Genomic DNA, 19455 nt, shown 5'->3' with positions numbered 1-19455 from the left:
TTAGGTTACGTTTTGACCCTCTCATTCTTTAGCAATAATTTGACCTCTGACCAAATCAATGACTCTTGTGATGTTGTGATCCTTAAAATCACTTAAAATAAAATAACTAAAACAGAAATGAGTTGAGATATAAAATTAAAAAAAAAATTAAATAGATATTTTCAATATTTCCAAATTCTTATTATTGATTCTAAAAAAAGAAAAAAATAAATAATATGTAAATGCTTAGGGAGGAAACCTAGGAAAACCGGTTATGCTGCCAGTTAAAAACCGAGAACCGGGCATCTGGTGTGGCCACAGAGGCGGCAGCAGAAAGAAAATCAGTCGAAGGCTGAATTCGGTTGGGGCCGGAGGTGCATCCGTGTGGTCGTAGTGACGCGCTCATCATGTGTTTGGCCCCGCCAGCCTGAGTCAGTCGGGACACAGTGTCCGAGAGTGTAATCCAAGTTCAATGGGCGCCAGGCGCGGCTCGGCACGACGAGCTGCAGAAGTCCGACGGCTCGATGAAGACGTCGTCCCTCAATGACGCCGGCGCCAGAGGCATCGTCCGACCAGCAGGGGTGCTGCCGTCCTCCTGAGGACAAACACACCTCCGACCTGTACACCAGGACCTCCTGGGTCGACGCCGCCCTCGCCCTTTCGCAAATCGACAAAGTAAGTTGGTCAAACTAACTTTGAACGGATGATTTTTGCACAAAATTTCCAAAACGTTCTCAAATCCCGACTTGAATTGATCAATGACATGTGTACGTTGGCGTTTGAGTTGGAATTCGCGTCCGAGTCGCGTTCCCCGCGGGCCTGCGAGCCGTTCGGAGGCGGCTGTTGTTGTTTTTCGGAGGCGGCCATGCTGGTAGAGCGCCGTGGGTGGCACGATCTGGCTGCGGCTCTCTCGAGCGCTGCCTGCTGCAGCACCAGGAAGTGCCGGATAAGCTAACTAAGACGTCTCTCTCTCCTCCAGAGAGAACACAATTTATTTCTCAGGACTAACATCTCTATTCGTGTGTTGGCTGGACCGCGCTCCAGCCTCCAGCCGGCCCGTCACCGAGGAATTTCAAATTAATCAATCAAGAAATTTCCATTAATTATTAATTTACTTTAAAATATTACAATTTTTAAACATTTCAACCAGGGAAATCATATAAATTATCCAAATTATTTAAGCTTTAATAATTAATGCGAGTTAAAATAAATTCCAAATTTAGAATTATTAAAAAAATTAACCGTTGAAGTCAAAAGATGTAAAGAAAATAAATTTGATTATGATAAGGGTTTTTAGGTTTTTATTCCTCCTAATACAATTTAAATGAACAGTTAATTTCATCTTGATTTAATTATATTTTTACTGTTAATTACGTCTCATGTTGATTAATAATATTATTAAATTTAAATATTATTCACGGTTTATTAAGATGCAAAGAAGGATTTTGCGTGGATAACTGAAAAATTTGGAGGAAAACTTTTTTCAGCATGGAATTTAAGAGCTCGGCATTGCTGGAAATTCGAATTTTTAATTTTTTTTTTTTAATTATTATTCCTCTCTGATTCATGAAAAAAAAACACGAATCTTGCTTTAATATGAAACTGATTTATTTCCATTATTTCTGATGAAGAAAATAATTGGCGAATTTTAATGAATTACCATCTCACCGATAATTTTAATATTTACGTCCAATTAAGTTTTTGCTCACTCAAATCATCTTTTACGAGTCAGAGTCTCTTTAACTCTCAAGTATGACTTTTATGCCAGAAATTAATGACCCCGCGCGCAATTCCCACTCGTCATGTTTTATTCATTTTACCGCAATTCATTTTTTCTCCAGCAAAACTCATGCTCGTAACTCACCTCATTAGCCGTCGGTCGTGTTTCTCTTTCGCATGCAGCAGAAATAAAGGAAGCAGCGAAATAATATAATTTGCATGGGGGGCTGTCGGGCGATAAATTCATTCATATTGGAGGCATCTGCTGCTTTTTTTATTCGCCTGCCTTCTTCTGCGTATGTTATTATTGCCTGCCTGCCTTCTTGCCAGAGAGCGAAGAGCGGCTCTTGTTGTTGTCTTCTTCTCTTCTACCTGGCCACATTCAAAGTGGGTGGGCCACACAAGTCAGCCGAACCAACCAAGCCTCCATGCCGCCGCTTCATTAAAAATCAAAAAAGGAAAGCCATCTCCATCTTCCTTTGTTGTTCGCTTGTCCCCAACCTCGAACCTGAATCAAAATTAGGAAGAGAATTTTCTTTTTCAAAAGTTATGAAATATTCTCAAAAATTGTGAACCTGATCTCTAAATTAATTTTTCAAATTAAAAAATTGAAGCGGAAAGACCGGATAGAGGAAAATTGCGTTGCTTCCAATTAAGTGCAATTAGACGTAATTGTTCTCAGTGTTAATTAAATTTAATTGGAATGCAATTACCAACATTTTTGGAATTTTTCTTAATTAATGAAATTAAATATCTTACTCAAATTGCAGTTGTTTTTACAGTTTTACTCTTTTTGCTTTCAGGGAAAAGCGTCCGGCCGAAGGGCTGTTTTGTGGGTGCGCTCCGTGGTGCAGCAGCATCTTTTCCAGCTTGGCTGTTTCGTCCAACGCTATGCGGGAATAGTGCTCTTCTTTGCCGCCCTTTTGCTGGCCGCCTGCATTATCGGCCTCAAATCGGCCAAATTCGAGACCAAAGTTGACAAACTCTGGGTTGAAGGTAAGTCCAATTTTTTTTTATACATTTTGTTTGCTCAAAATCGCGATGAGTTTCACGGAGATTACCGAGGGGATTTGAATATAGGGGATGCCAATTTTTCTTACCCCCTTTCTTGCTTTTCCGATCTTTTTGGAGATTTCAACGCCGGCATTTTCCGTACCGGAAAAAATTGCGAATGCGGGAGCAGACGGCTTCCTGCAGCATCTCTCTTATCTGTCGCGTAACGAAAAAAAATCTGCTGATGAATCTGTCGCGATAAAGTAAAAAAGTAAGAGATGCCACTTCCTTAGCCAGGCGAAGCTCATGTTTCACGATAAGGGTGCGCGCAATCGAGAAAGTTTGACGCAAAACTCATGCATGCAGAGCACAGGTGCACCTATACTTACCAGATGACGCTGATTTATAAAAAAGGCAAAAAAAATTAAACGCACAGAAGAATCTTGATTTTTTGCATTATTGTATTAATCGATTTCTCATATTTTGAAATAAAATTGAAAGGAAAGTTAAAGGACAAGTATTAAATTAGCATTATAATTATTAATTCATATCACATTAATTGTGATTAATTTTATATTTAATTAAATTGCACCGTAATATTTTGTCTATAACTTACATTTTTCATGGCCTTCAGAAGTTTTTGCCTTTTAATTTTTTTTACTGCATTGTTTTAGTTAAAATTAAGATTAATTTAAAATGTGATATAAATTGAGAATCTATTTTTATTTTACAAATATTATGACTCTTGTTGGATTGATAGTGAAGATGTAGAATTTGAGAGAAGAATGATAAATAAAATTTTTGAAACGAATTAACTAGCAAGATTTATAATTATTCAAGAAAATCAATAAAATGATAATCACTAATATTAAAAGACTCGAGATTTTTATTAGAACCTCCATATTGGGTTTTGTCTAATAAATATCTCTTTTAATTACTCCCTCCGCCATTAAAGCCTTTATATTTTCCATATTTTCTTTAAATCAAAAGTTGTTTTTGCTCATCATTCGCCTTCTGGTTTCCGCCTCTTGCTATGCGAAAAATATTTCAGTACCTGTTGCTGGACTTAAGGGCCGTGACGCGTGACTCATTCAAGGTGGTTTTTTTTTCTATACTTGGCTTTTATACTTTGCTACTGTGCTCTCTTTCTCTGCGCTGCTCTCATTACCGAGCTGCCAATAATTGGATTCGCCCGCGTGCAAAAACGATTGTTACAAGCGGCGGCGCTCTTTCTCTCTCTCTCTCTCTGGCAGGCCAAAAAGGTTTTGAGGCACCTGGTCTTGGATATATATTATATTGCCTAGCTGCCCAGGCGAAATTGACTCATTATTTCTTTTAATGGAGCGCCACTGAACGAGGCCATTCCTTTTCGCATCAGCGGGCATTTTTCAAGAATAAAAATGCTCGCCGGCGCGTATTATTCATATTGTGTGGCATTCTTTCTTTTCTTTTGAATTCGCCGCCTCGATGCGGCGCTCGTTGTTTGATTCGAAAGTCATGAGCCGGCTCGCCATTAAAATCGCTCAAATTGCCGCGTGCAGCTTTCTTTATTTGTCCGGCACTCGGCAGTGGGTGCATCTTCATCTCAAAATGACCAGAGCGATCAATCAAATCCTTGTAATGTAAAAAAAATCTGAAAATATTTTGGATTTATTTTATATATTTATCAACATAAAGCGATGCAAAAATTTGTATAACAATCCAGAAATCGTCAATATGTTGTATTTATTACTATGGGATTTTTTTTCTTTCAAAGGAACGAACTTAAAATTTTGGTTAATTGCCTTCTTTCATTAAATCTCCAATGTATGTCAAATCATCAAATTGTGTTTTTTTTAGTTCTTGTTCAATTTTCTTTTTCAATTTGCAAGAATTGGATAGTAAAATATTAAAATTTAAGCCTGGGTGGCGCGAGAAAACTCGTCCTTTTCCCCACCGCGAGTGAATTGTCTGTCTCGAACGCAATTTCCAGTTCATGCTCGGCATGCAAATAAGCCAGCAAGTTTGTTTGCAAAGCGGCAGTTTAATTGTCACCACGGGGTATTAGCTCTATAGAATAAGTGTGTACATGTAACTTGATTTATGCACTATGCTATTGACCTACTCTCGAGTGGTTCGCTCCAAATGAGCGGTCACTCTCGATTACGTTCGCACCGCTGCTCTTGCCAACAAGTCTAAAAAACTTTTCCCCAAAAATTATAAAAAAATTGAAGCGTTTGAAAATTTTTAACCAAAATAAGTATTTTTATGGTTGAAAAATTTGAATTTCCAATCCGAATTAAGGCGCATTAAGCGTCGGAAAGGCCCTAATTTTTTTAGGGCGCAGGGCCTGATTTCATTGTTGGCCGCGCGCGATGATATTATTACACACACTCACAAAAAGGAAGGCCGCATTCTTGTGAGCTGGTGGGATATATATTAATTTTGCCGCTAGATCCTGGCCGCTCACATGGCTCCAGCGGCTCCCCACGTCGGCCTCGTCTAGATCCTTTCGCCGAGCGCAACGCCGCTGATGTCTTCATTAAGGCAGTCCAGGTGCAGCCGCGCTCTTTCACATCTCTGCGCCGCTCGCTAGGGGCCTCCTCGGCTCTCCACAGCCGAATCGGCCCTAATTTATGCACACAATAGGCGCCCACCCACCCTGGCCAAAGCCACCCTTTCTGTCGGTCTCGTTTCGTTAGACGCGAGCCGGGGTTGTTTTTTTCCTTCCATCTTTCAACTCTCGCGGCAGAAAAAGCTGCTGGGTGCTTAAAAGCAGGCAGGCGCCGCCGACCGACGACGCCTATTCTCAAATGAGTTTTTCAGTCTGGCCCCAGTGTGTGTGTGTGTGTGTGTGTGTGTGTGTTGCACGGGATGAGAGAAAGAGAGGCAGATAGATCAAAGGTGCCTCGCTTTGATTGCCTATTTTATTTCTCGCTACGAGATTCCTGCTAACTTAGTTTCAAAGCGAATGTGCATTTTTTCATAAGCGTTTTTCACCGCGCGGTCTCTTTCGTTTCAAAGAGTCTTGGGTGATTTGTTGAATTTTAAGACATTCGGAAAAGGAAGTTGTGGTCCGGCAATGTTCCAAAAGGATTACTTCCGGCCCTCAAATGCGCCCAGATATAATTTCTTAAAATATTTATAGAAATATTAAGAAAAACAAGTAAAACGAACAAGTCAAAAACTAGTTAATAATAACAAAAATCTCTGGAAGGTTCTCATATGTTTTTTCTGAAACTGTGTGAGAAAAACTTGGATTTAAAGAATGGAATACAAATCAAAATTTAGACTTTTAATGAGAGTTTTTGAAATGGCTCAAAATTAATATTTCTGAGTCACAAAAACATCACAATTTCTATTGTTTTTCTCACGTTTTCAGAAAAATAAAAAAATAATACGTAAAAACCTCTTAAAAATTAAACCCTGAAACTGCTTTACGCTTTAAAACACACAAAAAGACACTACTCCAAATTTAATTGTTATCGCATCAAGTGAGGAAAAAATATATATATTTTTTTAATTCCATTGTAATTTATAGCTTTAAAAAAGTCGAAATACTTAAAGGTTATTTACTTGTATTCTTATGGATCGTTTTCATCCTAGAATAAGATTCCTGGATAATCAGGGTAATTTCATAAACCACAACCGAACGAGCGCCTCGATCTTAATTTGCGCAGTCGAAATCGTCTGGCCAATTTCGCGGCACCTCTGCCAAATTGGTCGGCCCACGAAATATATAATAAAATTGGCTTCTGCTGCTGAAAAGAGTTGGTTGCATCGCCCAAATTGATCCATCAGATCTCCCTCTCTTTTCTCTGCCAGCAGTGGTCGTGCCGATTATTACAAACGCTTCATAGACGCTGACTTTTCACACAGGTGGGGTGGACACCCTCTGCCTTTTTGACATTTCTGTTAGAAAGGGTCCCGTCCCCTGAAAGCAGGCAGCACAAAGGAGTGCTTCTTTTCTCTGCTGTGGTCCCCGAGTTGACAAAAAGAGATTCAAATTCTTTGTACACCCCCCTCAAGCACATTCTGCTGCTGCTGCTGCTGCTACCTTGACGTCTCTTTCTTCTTTGGCCCAACAAAGGCGTTTTTTTATGAAAGCCTTTTTCAAGGAATCCCTGCTTTTTCCTACGCGGTGGCCTCAGGAATTTTCGCTATTCTCGCCCACGAGAAATAACACCACCGCCGCCGTTGCAGCAGTCAATTTCACTTGCTTCCCTCTCTCGATTTCCATCCACTGCGAGAAAAAGCCCACAATTGGAAGGATAAAGGCAATAAAGTCATAAAAGTGTCCTGCCGGGGGGGGGGGGGGGAAAAAGAGGCTCTGGGGACTTTTCAATTTCCATATCTTCACCACGGTCCGTCTGGCCCCCGGGGGGTGACAAGGGTTCCCACAAGAGACTCAATTTAAATTTCTCGCACTGTCAAATTGAAGCTCCGTGAAAAATTGAAATCGAATTTGATGGGGTGAACTGGACGCTTGACCCAAAAAGAAAAAGATCAAAGTAGGGACTCCGTCTAAATTTCTTACCGGAGAAAGGAAAGGAACTGAAAATAGATATAACAATCATAGAAAATAATTTAAATTTAATTACAATTTCTTTTTTCCCACTAGTGCTCTATATGATTGATTGATTTATTTATTTCATTGAAAATTAAAAATAAGCTCTTAGAATATTTAATTTCTTAAAATCTTTGCATTTATTTTTGAATTAATTTCTGATTTTTCTTTCCAATTTTTTTAATGTCAAACTAATTTTTAAAGAACAAACACTTGTCTTTGGAAAATTCACAGAATCCAACTGGTGTCTAGGGGAGGCTATGAGAAATTTCAACCGAACCGAAAATGAAGTTGTTTGCCGCTGTCATTCAGTCAGTCGGAGATGAGAAAAGCTGAGCCAGTTTGGCAATTAGGCGCGTTTCACGTGTCAGTCAGCCAGCCATTTGGGGATGGGGGCGGCAGGGGGCAAAACCGCGCCGGCCAGCCGCCGCTTGTGAAGAGATTTTCCTGGAAGTCGCCTCCCTCGCGGCTTACCTGCTGCTCCCGCCACTGGGGAGGTCTGACATGCAAGACTGATGATGATACTACTCCCATATGCTACCTGCGAAGTGCAATTTTAAATTTGATCCACTGCCATTGTCGGCTTGGAGAAAAAAAACGAGCAGCCCGGGAATCCTTACAACGCTCAGTACGATCATAATAATATATTAAATACGAGACCAGATTGAGTTTCTCAGCAGCAACACATTTTCTGCACTGCTAATTTTCCCCCCAACATTTGATACACCGTTAACTGCTGCGATTAATTTTGTGGTCGAGCTGTTTTAAATGTCTCGCGACAGCCGATTTGCTCGGTGTGGTATTTTATGTGAAGCAACATGTGTGCAGAAAGGGAGCTAAGGGGCTTCACTCGCCGAGATTTTCGGCGGAATTTTCCCAAGGATTTAAATAAAAATTCAACGCAATTTTATTTGATCGTGGGTGGCGGAAATTCCACGAGAAATATTTTTGTAATGAATTTTATTATAATTATGAAATTTAGTATATTTTGAGCCCGTAGAGACTTAATAATATCATTTACTCTAATTAATTTAAAATAAACTTCGCAAATATCAGTCTTGAAATTTATGTATTTATAAGCATTTGTTTTAAATAAAATTTTCCCTTGCAACAATATTTTATATTCATTTCAATTCCGATGATGGTATCAGAAAAAATTCTCCATGGCCGGGAGATGGGCGAGTCTGATGGCGAGAAAGGAAAAAAAACGTATTTTTTTTCTCCCCTTTTCTCGACGCGCGATGCATTCACTTATTTTCCTCTGATCCTGGTCGCGAGGCAACCTGCGTGACCGGGATGCACGCCCAATTGCATAATTCGCGCCGCCACGACCATAATCTGTGCGTCGCTGGAGAGTCGAGCGAGTGAGCGAGCGGCCCGTCGGCCGGCCGCGTTTTATTATGATTGTATTGTGCGGCTGGTTGGCTGAATGAGGACCACACACGCTCAAGAAATACGACCCTCGCGCAATCGAGCAAAAAGCAGCAGCCTCATCGCGTGCGAATTGCAAAAGCCACGACGCCCGCCCGGCCTGGCTGGTGGGCATCCACCTTAAAACGTATAAAGTTGCCACGGATTCCTTCCCAAACAAAATTGTCTCCGTTGTCAGCTTTTGGCAGCGAATCCGTAAATATTTGCATTTTTATTGCCGCCGTCGAAAACGAGAGAGACAGAACAAAGAACAATTCAAAAGTCTTTAGCAAATGAATCAATTCGACTCGCGCGGCTCCTTTTGCCTTCATTAAATTATTGTTTCTAGGAAAACAAAATCATTGGTTGAATTTTTATTAAAAAAATGTTCTTTCCTCGCGTCTTTCCGTCCGTATGGTAACAAAATACCGAGGCGCCGCCTCTGTCACCCAAGTCGCTGCTGAATAAATTATTACATTCTTTTTTTCGCTGCGTGTTATTCTGTGGGCGCGATGATTGTGGTGCAGCATTGTTTCCCAAGCAGAGAGACTCACTCAATTCAATGGCAGGGTGTGCCGCACAATTTCAGAAAATAAAACATGGCCACGATCGAGAGGAAACAAGAATTGTGCTCTCTCGCAATCGATTCGACAAAGTGCGCGATCGTAAAATTTAATTCTCTTCCCGCTGGAATTTGCGACTTGATTTATACTACATTTTTAAAGTAAACGCAAACTCTCATTTGTGTGCAGATATAAAAAAAGTTGGCACGTTACCAAAGCAAAAATTCGGTGAAACTGAGAAAAATGATGCTTTTTCTGACGCCTGCAGAATTCTCGTCTGCGGGCCATAAAGATAATTGAAAATCCGCGCAGGATGGGAATAATTTTTTCCACGTTCGAAATTGCGCAACCAAAAAGTCGGCTGTGTGTGTGGGTAAGAAAATCAACAAGCCAGAAGCGAGCGAGGCTGCTTTCTATAGCTCGGACCTCACACGTCGCGCTTCATCGTGTGTGGTCTCTTTTCTTACCTTCAACGCCGCGCCCCCTTCTACATTATATCCCCATAAGGAGATTAACAACAGCCTAATTATTGCCATCCAACCTATTGTGCCTCTTGTCACTTTTACGAGAGGGTATCAATAACGACTCCTCTCGGCCTGCGATGGCCGCGCGCTGCACATACAATAAAAACCGCGCGCCTTGTTACTCTCTGGGGCCGCCAACTCTCGTCGTTGTCCGATGGTCACACCTCAATCGCTAATTCTCCTTGTGACGTTTTTCCTCTTTTTAAATATTCAAATGAGCAAACCTCTCCGTTTTTATTTATTACACAAATTTTTATTTTTTATTATTCCCTTCGGAACTCTTTATTTTATCATTTATGCGTGAATTGCATTATTCATGGCCTCGCTCCTAATGCGACTTTTATTTTTTATTTTCGCAGAAGGCGGTCGTTTGGAGAGGGAGCTGCTCTACACGAAGCAACAACTCGGTGAAGATGCGTCCACCACGACGCACCAGCTGGTCATCCAGACGCCTCGCGACCCTGAGGCCTCTGTCCTGCACCCGTCCGCCCTCTTAGCACACCTGGACGTGTTGCGGGCAGCTTCGGCCGTGACCATCCACATGTTCGACGTGTGAGTTATTAATTTTTTCCGCTTTATCCTTATTTTATTAACAAATACAACCGTTTTCCTCAGAACCTGGAGGCTAAAGGATTTTTGCTACGGTCTAAGTTTCCCCTCATTTGAAAAGCAACACATTGATGTAATTTTTGAGAGCCTTTCTTCCTGTGCCATTATCACGCCACTCGACTGCTTTTGGGAAGGGTCCAAGCTGCTTGGACCGTATCATCCTGTTACCCTTCCGTGAGTATTTTCACCTTTTCCTTGTGAATTAGAGTGATTCATTTGAAAAATATTTCAACAATTTCCTTGATTTCCAGTGGCGGTTCTCATTGGACGTGGAAAAATTTGAACCCTCAAGAACTGTTGGAGCAAATGGAAAAGACCTTTGGAATCCAAGACCCGTCATTCCCATACAGAACACTTGAAGATTTTATGAAAAGGGTAAATATTTAATTAAAAAAAATTGGAAAAAATTATATTACTGACTTTTATTAATTCTTCAGGCTGGGATCACCACTGGTTATCAGTACAAACCATGTTTGAACCCCATGGACCCAGAGTGCCCAGAAACGGCTCCTAACAAGGGCTCTCCATACCCGCCAAACATTGGCTCAGAACTGACTGGAGGCTGTTATGGGTACGCCTCGCGCTTCATGCATTCGCCTGAGGAACTGATTGTCGGCGGCGCCAAGTTTAACACCAGCAGTGGTCACATGCTGCGCGCCAAGGCTCTCCAGACAGTCATCCAACTGGTGGGGCCCAATGACATGTTCGAGTACTGGCAGCGGTCCTACAAGGTGGACTACAAGTGGACTCCGGCCAAGGCGGCTGCGATCATCAACGCATGGCAGAAGAAGTTCACAGACGTTCTGAACCGACTGGTGCAAGGAGAGGCAGTCCAACTTGGTCCCGAAGAGGAGCACGACTTCAACCCCAACAAAGAACTGAATCAGTCCCATATGGCCAGACTGTCAAACTTCAAAGTCGTCTCTTTTTCGTCATCGTCCCTCGATGAATTGGTGGCCGAGTTTTCCGAACTGAGCATTCCAAAACTGGCAGCTGGCTACCTCCTTGTGGTGAGTGCAAATTAAATTTATCCTTTCGAAAGGTTTTAAATTTTGTGATCAATTTTTCCAGCTTGTTTACGCAGCCTGTGCCCTTATTCAGCTAGAGGACGTTGTCAAATCCCAGAGCGCAGTGGGCATTGCGGGCGTATTCCTCATTGGTTTAACTGTCACTGCTGGTCTAGGTGTGTGCGCCATGCTCGGAATGCCTTTTAATGCGACAACCACTCAGATCCTACCATTCCTGGCCCTTGGACTTGGCATGAGTGACCTTTTTCTACTCACACAGGCCTATGCAGATCAGGATCATAACCATGGAAAACCAGCAGTAAGTTGATTTTTTGTATTTTTCATAAATTTTTACCTATAATAACTAACAATTATTTCCAAGATTTAACATTTATTTTTGTTTTGTTTAGGAGCAAACTGGCCACGTTTTAAAGAAAGCTGGAATCAACGTCTTGCTCGGATCCCTGAGCAAAATCGGCGTCTTCTTTGCAGCTGCCATCATCCCTATCCCAGCTCTGCGCAACATGCCCCTTCAAGCGGCCATCCTGATGCTCTTCCACCTTCTCTCAATGCTGTTTGTGATGCCCGCCCTGATCAGCTTTGATCTGATGCGGCGTCGGGCAATGCGTTCCGACCTGCTTTGCTACCAGGACCCAGTGAGGTCGCAGTCAAACGCCGCAGCCAAACCTGACCTGATCCGACCCATTCGGCAGTCAATCACGCGCGCCCTTCCCCCAGACAGACACATAGTGACCACTGTGCTGGCACCAGAGGCCACTGTGGGTGCATGGGAGCGAGCGGACGCACCTCTCAAACCCAGCAGTCTGGAGGACGGCTGGCCAGTGCCTGCATGTGTCAAAAAGTGCCCATCGCTGAAGAGGCTGGCGCAGTCCCAGTACGGTCCCACTATCACCAATCCAGCAGTCAAGGCAATTGTCATGCTGCTGCTGATTGTGGTGTTGGTGCTTAGTGGATTTGGCGCCCTCCGACTGAAAGACGGACTTGAGCTCACAGAGCTGGTGCCAGCCGAGACAGACGAGCACAACTTTTTGAGTGTGCAGAGAGACTACTTTGGGTTCTACAGCATGTATGCAGTTACCCAGAATGGTTTTGAATATCCCAGTGGACAGAAATTGTTACACGAGTACCACAATGCATTTCTCCAAGTGGAAAAAGTTCTTCGCAACGACGACGGAGGCCTGCCGCCCTTCTGGCTCAGCCTCTTCAGAGACTGGTTGATCGATCTGCAGAATGCCTTTGAGCGCGACTGGCACGAAAACAGAATCACGACTGAGCGGTGGTTCTCCAACGCCAGTGACCAGGGCATCTTGGCCTACAAACTGCTTGTGCAGACTGGACGAGTCGAGCACCCCATTGACAAGTCACTGCTGACAAGAGCAAAATTAGTTGACAACGCGGGAATTATCAATCCCAGAGCATTTTACAACTACCTCAGTGCATGGACGGCCAATGATGCGCTCTCTTACAGTGCCAGTCAGGTAATTAGAAAACTATTTCATTAATAATTTTTATTTAAAATTTTTAAATAAATTTTTCATAATTTTTTTTAACAACATATAAATTAATTTTTGTCAACAGGCCAACCTGAGGCCAGAACCAAAAATGTGGTACCACGAAGCATCCGATTATGAGCTGAAAATTCCCAAGTCCCAGCCCATCGCCTATGCCCAAATGCCCTTTTATCTGCATGACCTTCACGACACGGCGGCCATGAAGGACATGATCAAGCAGGTGCGCAAGCTGTGCGCCAAGTTTGAGGATAAGGGCCTCCCCAACTACCCCATCGGCATCCCCTTCATGTTCTGGGAACAGTACTTAGGCTTACGGCAGAGTCTGGCTGTGGCGCTGGTCGTCGCGTTGGCTGCAGTGAGCATCACCATCCTAGCCCTGCTGCTCAACCCGTGGATGGTGCTGTTGGTGGCCATCACTTTGGCAAGCTGTGCCTTGCAGGTGTTGGGGATGCTTGGCGCCTTTGGCATCCCTCTCAGCGCAGTCACAGGAGTGATCACGGTGCTTGGCGTTGGCATTGCTGCCCAGCCTTGCCTTCACATTAGTCTTGTAAGTTCAATAGATTTGCAATTTTTAAATAGAATCTGACTGTTTATTTCCTTTTTTAGAGTTTTCTTACCGCCATTGGCAATAGAAACAGGAGAGTTAGACTCTCATTAGAACACATGATGGCTCCCGTGATACACGGCGCTGCTACTGCCCTGCTGAGTGTTGTGATGCTTGCCTTTTCCCGCTTTGATTTTATAGTCAAGTAAGTTTCACCGACTTTTTTTCATGGAAATTTGTATATTAAATTATATTTAAAAATTTCCAGGTACTTTTTCCTGTCATTATTAGGAGTGCAAGTCGTGTCATTAGTTAATGGTCTGCTGTTCTTCCCAGTTTTGTTATCAATATTTGGCCCTATGGCTATGGTAAATTTATTTGCTGAATCAAAATTAGAATCGAAGCACTAAATACTTTATTTCATTTTAGGTGGTGCCCCATGAGTTTGAGGATCGAATATCAACTCCAACTCCCTCACCGCCAAGAAAGCGCCGCACATCACAACCATCCTCCACGCGCAACCCCCGTCGACCAATTGTGGTTGGTCAGCAGTCTTCGTCCCAGAATTGCGCCCATCATTGCCGAGAGCCGTCACTGTCGACCATAAGTGAAGAGCCCAATTCGTATCAATCCAACACTCACGAAGTGGTGGTCAAGCCTGAGTTGGTTGTGCAGACCATGACGCACCACTACCACCACAACCACCCTCCGCCTGCTCACGGCGTTGCAAGTTGCCCAGAGGGTTGTCCTGCAGCGGCTCCCAAGGTGGCGCCCCAAGGGTGTTCCAAAGGCTGTCCGTCGGCAGCCAATACCAGTGTTCCTCCCCCTCAGACAGGTCACATGACCACCACCAGAGTGACAGCGACTGCGAAATTCAAGGTGGAAGTGCACACACCAGCTTTGGCAGCCGCTGGGCCGATCAACACCTCTGCCTCCACGTCGTCGTCAACTTCGTCGTCCATGACCTCAACCTCGGACGAATCTGGGGATAGTGGTGGAAGACTGTCGTAGTTTAGAATTGAAGGAAGTCAACAAAATTCAGCCTGATTTGGACTTTTAAAAACCGCTTTAGTAATGCATATAGGGCGTGAATGCTAGTTGATTGCCTTTGTACTTAAAAAGCAGCCTCCACTGTACCTGCCTTAAGAAATGTACTTTTTTGCAAATCTGGACACAACCTTGCAGTATTTTGTACAGTAGCCCTTATGAGACTGAACCACAATACTCAACTACTACTACTATACGATTAGCATTTATACCTTTTTACGATTAATTAATTTATTACTTGAGCAGATGATTATTTTTTATAATGGTCATACCACCTCCAAATTCACAGCTCAGCAGCTTTTTACGTTCAGGTCTTTTATTTATTTGGACTGAGAGAGCCAGTCTCTGTATGTTTTTATGTAAATTTGAACTGTACAGACCCTAGTTTTGGGTAACTTCATAATTTATATACACACAATGTGCTGAGTGACGGAGACACTCAAACCTACCTCAATATAAGGCAGCCTGTATAGTCGCGCCTGTTGCTAACTAAAAGAAAATAATAAATAAAACATGAAACATTTCCTCCCAATTGAATGCTTTGTATTTTATTTGGTATTTATTCCTGCTGCATTTTTTTAATCAATAAAATTAATATCTAGAGTCAATATATATATCACATATTACAGTCAATAAATCAAATACAAAATGAGAGTGACTAGATGCGTGGATAACAAAACAATTTAACAAAGTGGAATGCACACAATAAATAGCGAGTTATTGTTGAGATCGGGATATTTTCTTACTTGCCGAGAGACTGAACCTCAGCCTCGATGTTGGCTCTGGCTTGGGCTTCAAAGCGGTCTCGACAGACATTTGTGAGAAAAATATTCGGTATCAGCAAAAATGTTTGCAACGCCTAAATTTTAATTAGGATTAATTTACTAACAATAAATTTTTATTCCTAAAATTTTAATTTTACCTTTCTTCGCATTGCATTGTACGCTTCATCCGACATAAAGTCATACTCTTTCCTCTCCAGTTTGATAATGTCCAAGAAAGCATCACTAACAAGCCCCAAAAATGACATATCCAAATCTTGCAGTAGCTGGACATCATTTTCGCCATTAGCGTTCTTCTCAAGATCATCTTCGTTTCCAGTCAGTAAAGCTTCAACTTTGCTCCTTAATCCTTGCGGCTATAATTTTTAAATTCAAGATAAAATTTTTGATTATAAATTTATTTATTTAATTACCAAATCATTAGTAGAGGCAAACTCTTGAAAGTGAGCAAGATTGTTTGTGCTGGCTCTGTCCTGAGGATCATATTCGTAGCTAAAATTATGAATTTATGAGTAAAATTCATCAAAAAACTTGAAATATACATACTACTGGAAAATTATAGCCAATATGACAGCATTCATGTCAGAAGCTGTTCCAAGTTCATCCAACAGTTTGAACTTGCGGTCCAAAAAGGCCACATTATGGTAATGTCTGCAAGGTTCCTGGTAAGCTTGAATGACTTTTTCCCACCATGATTCGCTGTTGCTTAGATTACCACAGGCTAATTTCCAAGCGTCTGCAGCATTCATGACTTATCAAATAATGTATCCTACTGGAGTTTAATCTTTTAGGAATTTATGCTGTGGGGGTTTCCAGTGATAGGAATCAAATAAAAATAATTTTGCTTCGATTTGAGCGTCGAGCGACCTATATAAACAGCAGGCAGGCCTGATCAAGAAGTTTGGTGTAATCAAAGGAGTAAAAATAAAATCAAAATTAAATTCTTAAAACAGGTAAATTTACACTATTTTGCAGTATATTTAGATAAATAAGTTTATACACATTAATTAAATTACATTTACTGGCAAATTATCCTAAAAACATATCATAAAATATTAAAGTTTATTAAATTGTGGTTAAATCCTTCCCAAAACCACTTACAATCAGCTGAAAAGGCCAAAATAACCACGCCTGCCTCACAAAGACTGCTGCGACTGCTGTTGAAAATTTTAGGCAGAAGTAAAAAATTAAGAATTATATCACAATATTTATAAATGTCAGCCTCTTCGGTCCATTTATCACGAGTTCGGACGCTGTACAAAGCAATAATGAGACTTCATAGAGGATTGCCAGCCGAGCTAAGTGAATTAGGCACTACATACACAAGAGATGAATTTAAAAGGCATAAAAGCTGCACACCAGAAGAAGCCCATGTATTTATGGTCGAATGGAGTGTAAGCATAAAATTTACTTCCCTCTATCCATTTTTAATCAGTATATATAATTATGTTATATGTACTTAAATTATTATTAAATTAAGGTTGAATCAGGTTGAATATTATTCTTTTTACTTTTTATTGTTACATAATCAAACCAGCTCTATTTTGTTGCTTTTTATTAATACATATTTAGTCTTTTTTTAAAGAGAGAATGAATGGTGAATAAAAAACAAACACATATTATGTTTTTGTTTTTTTTACAGAGATACGCATTAAATCTGGCTGAGCAGTTGGGTTTGAAAGGAGCAAAAAGTTCTAAGCCGATTGGAAATTCATTTTCGGAAGAACACCTGGATAATTTTAGGGAAGATCAGATCGCTCAACTTTATGAACTTAAGTTAGCCGCAGCAGGTGAAAGCAATGATTCTGGAGAAGATAAAAACTTAACCGAAAGTGAAAAAGACTCTAAAAAAAGTGAATCAAACAATAAAACTTAAAGAGCGTGATGAGTTATAGAGTCAGATTGAAAAACGCTTTATTTGTGAATGGAAAACTCTTATTTATTTCTTAGCATGATCATCGAATAAAAACATGTAAGCACAATAGAATTAATAGATTAAATAATGTGATTGTGGAAGTTTGCTTAATATTATTTACAATTAAACAAACAAAAAGCTGTGAGACATTTTAAGTACCCTGTTTCTTAATGCAGAACTTAATAATAGTAATAAAGTAAGGAGAGTGATGATAATTACATCTGAACAATTGTATTCAAGAAAAATGCACATTTTTATGAAGAGAATCTACATCTCAAAATAGACATAACATTTTGGAAGCAAATTAAATTAATTGTTATTTGATTCTTTTACAAGAATTGACAGGGACATCTTAGATTACTTTGGACCCACATAGATAAAATTCACAGGAACTAAAAATCTAGCGTACAGAAAAGAGCTGATCGTTAACAGACTTACAGAGAAGAAAATGTAATATAATATCTTTTGAATGCAACGAAAAAAAATCACTTCGTCTCTCACAAGACCCAAAATTTATTCACTGTCATCATCATCATCATCACCATTCCTTATGATTGGTGGCACACAGCTCTGATCAGGCAGCAGTCCATGCTGCACCAAGAAATTCTCCACATCACTTGCGAAAAAATCATCCCCGAATTCATCAGTCATTCGGACAAAATTCCCTACAAGCTGTCCGGCCTTGTAGACGAGAAGCGCCGGCACCCCACTAATCTGGAAGCGCTCGCTCATTCCGGCGACCCGACTGCTTACCTTGCAGAACTTGACCCGAGTGTACTGCTGGCTCAAACAGACCAAGCAGCCGTTCATGGCCTCGCATCCCTCCACGTCTTCTTCGAAGACATGGATAATCACGGTCACTCCTTTGTGCTCCTCCTCGATCTCAGTGAGGAGTTGGATGCTGTCATTAACGGGGATGACCTGTTGAAATTTAAAAATTTCCTTAATTATAAATAAGAGAAAATAAATTTAAAAATCTAATAATCCTAATTTAAAATTAAAGGAAACATATATGGGGAAAAATTTGCAATTTAAGAAAAAAAAATATTTATTTTGACTCTACCTTTCCGAAATTTGGCAACGATGTATTGTGTGCCAGCATTTCAGACATTCGCTGCTGCATGTACTGCTGAAGGAAAGGGTCCTCAGCAAACAGCTCGTCTTCTTCTTCAGCTTCCTTTTGCTGCTGCTTCTCCTTCTCTTCGTCCTGGTGCGACCGGCAGGTCAACGACAGCTTTTTGAAAAGGGCAAGACGTTCCTTCTCCTTCTCGGCGGCGCTTTCGGCCTCAAGCTGCTTGAACCTTTGCCAGTCTTTGATGACACCCTTGGGTCCCGTGTTTGTTGACGAGCCCTCCCAGGGCCCCACGCCCTGAGAAGGCCGAGCTTCCGACTTGACCATTTTGCCACCGGCCTGGTTTTCGTCGGAGCCGTTGCTGTTGTCATCCTCGTCCTCGCTGCTACTACAGTAATAATGAGTCTTTTCACCTAAAAGTTTGTCGTCCAAGGTAGCCATGGTACCTGTTGAAATTAAATCAATTTAGTTATTTTGGTTTTCCTTTGCAGGCTATTATCAAAACAAACCTATCTTTCTTATAACATTATTGAAGTTTTTATGTGAGATATAAAACCAGTGACCCAAATTTTCTGTTCTTTTGATTAATAGACATATATGAGAAAGAATAAAAGAAAATGAGAGGGCAATGTTATGACCTTCTAAAAACACAAAGAACAAGTCAATACATATTGACTTGTTTTTGACAATACATATGTACCTTTTCTAAAATTACATTTTAAAGCGGCTAATTATCAAGGCAAAAATAAAGGTCCAACTGAGATTCCTCCACCCCATTTCAATTTGTAATTAAATTACGGCTTGTAAACATTGTGTGAGTTTTAGAGTTGACTAAAGTTTGATTTTTTCGAGAAAAGATGAGTGCCGGGGAAACTAAACTTTGCAAAATTTAGAAGAAAATAATGTGATGATGAGAATTTCTTTCAATGGGGCTCAATAAACCTACCTTCTCTCAGTCACTGCGCCAATTCGCAAAAAGATGCCTGCTCGCGACTGCCACTGCTTTCTGTTCGTGAGAATTGATTGGGTTTTTTTGTTTACACGAGTGACCAAAGGGAAGTAAACCGGTATTGAAATCAGGTTTTTGCAAATTAACTGAATCTCAAATTTGACATATATTTTACAGCAAATTGCAAAGAAAAACTTTAAAAGTAGACACGCTCTTCTCTAAAATGCACAATGTGACTTTAAGTTGTATTTAATTGGATCAAAA

The 19455-nt window shown here is 41.1% G+C and overlaps 4 protein-coding genes across 4 annotated transcripts; 2 read left to right on the top strand and 2 right to left on the bottom strand.

The window, feature by feature from the left end:
• The first annotated feature begins 299 nt into the window (after nucleotides 1–299).
• LOC132194164 (protein patched) lies at nucleotides 300–15004 on the top strand. Its single transcript, XM_059615287.1, has 12 exons — nucleotides 300–654; nucleotides 2502–2694; nucleotides 10094–10286; nucleotides 10350–10517; nucleotides 10595–10718; nucleotides 10781–11353; nucleotides 11415–11669; nucleotides 11761–12849; nucleotides 12950–13429; nucleotides 13489–13631; nucleotides 13695–13794; nucleotides 13856–15004. The coding sequence occupies exons 1-12, from the start codon at nucleotides 523–525 to the stop codon at nucleotides 14435–14437; spliced, it is 4032 nt and encodes a 1343-aa protein (XP_059471270.1). The 5' UTR covers nucleotides 300–522; the 3' UTR covers nucleotides 14438–15004.
• Nucleotides 15001–16165, bottom strand: LOC132194166 (uncharacterized). Its single transcript, XM_059615289.1, has 4 exons — nucleotides 15802–16165; nucleotides 15669–15747; nucleotides 15396–15611; nucleotides 15001–15332 (listed from the first exon to the last, which is right to left on the bottom strand). The coding sequence occupies exons 1-4, from the start codon at nucleotides 16002–16004 to the stop codon at nucleotides 15216–15218; spliced, it is 615 nt and encodes a 204-aa protein (XP_059471272.1). The 5' UTR covers nucleotides 16005–16165; the 3' UTR covers nucleotides 15001–15215.
• A 214-nt stretch (nucleotides 16166–16379) lies between these two features.
• Nucleotides 16380–17445, top strand: LOC132194168 (succinate dehydrogenase assembly factor 3, mitochondrial). Its single transcript, XM_059615290.1, has 2 exons — nucleotides 16380–16649; nucleotides 16898–17445. The coding sequence occupies exons 1-2, from the start codon at nucleotides 16470–16472 to the stop codon at nucleotides 17129–17131; spliced, it is 414 nt and encodes a 137-aa protein (XP_059471273.1). The 5' UTR covers nucleotides 16380–16469; the 3' UTR covers nucleotides 17132–17445.
• Nucleotides 17157–19302, bottom strand: LOC132194165 (phosducin-like protein). Its single transcript, XM_059615288.1, has 3 exons — nucleotides 19189–19302; nucleotides 18234–18688; nucleotides 17157–18091 (listed from the first exon to the last, which is right to left on the bottom strand). The coding sequence occupies exons 2-3, from the start codon at nucleotides 18681–18683 to the stop codon at nucleotides 17684–17686; spliced, it is 858 nt and encodes a 285-aa protein (XP_059471271.1). The 5' UTR covers nucleotides 18684–18688; nucleotides 19189–19302; the 3' UTR covers nucleotides 17157–17683.
• Nucleotides 19303–19455: the final 153 nt, after the last annotated feature.

Source organism: Neocloeon triangulifer, unplaced genomic scaffold (genome assembly GCF_031216515.1).
Source record: "Neocloeon triangulifer isolate White Clay Creek 2 clone unplaced genomic scaffold, ASM3121651v1 ptg000006l, whole genome shotgun sequence".
In the NCBI taxonomy this organism is placed as follows: Eukaryota; Metazoa; Arthropoda; class Insecta; order Ephemeroptera; family Baetidae; genus Neocloeon; species Neocloeon triangulifer.
This window is presented reverse-complemented; position numbering and strand designations above follow the sequence as displayed.

Coding starts and splice junctions, on each gene's coding strand:
- LOC132194164 (XM_059615287.1), top strand. CDS start 523: ATGACGCCGGCGCCAGAGGCATCGTCCGACCAGCAGGGGTGCTGCCGT. Junction 655..2,501: donor CCCTTTCGCAAATCGACAAA/GTAAGTTGGTCA, acceptor TTTTGCTTTCAG/GGAAAAGCGTCCGGCCGAAG. Junction 13,632..13,694: donor CGCTTTGATTTTATAGTCAA/GTAAGTTTCACC, acceptor AAAAATTTCCAG/GTACTTTTTCCTGTCATTAT.
- LOC132194166 (XM_059615289.1), bottom strand. CDS start 16,004: ATGAATGCTGCAGACGCTTGGAAATTAGCCTGTGGTAATCTAAGCAAC. Junction 15,748..15,801: donor TTGGCTATAATTTTCCAGTA/GTATGTATATTT, acceptor TCATAATTTTAG/CTACGAATATGATCCTCAGG. Junction 15,612..15,668: donor TTGCCTCTACTAATGATTTG/GTAATTAAATAA, acceptor TAAAAATTATAG/CCGCAAGGATTAAGGAGCAA.
- LOC132194168 (XM_059615290.1), top strand. CDS start 16,470: ATGTCAGCCTCTTCGGTCCATTTATCACGAGTTCGGACGCTGTACAAA. Junction 16,650..16,897: donor TATTTATGGTCGAATGGAGT/GTAAGCATAAAA, acceptor TTTTTTTTACAG/AGATACGCATTAAATCTGGC.
- LOC132194165 (XM_059615288.1), bottom strand. CDS start 18,683: ATGGCTACCTTGGACGACAAACTTTTAGGTGAAAAGACTCATTATTAC. Junction 18,092..18,233: donor CGTTGCCAAATTTCGGAAAG/GTAGAGTCAAAA, acceptor AAATTTCAACAG/GTCATCCCCGTTAATGACAG.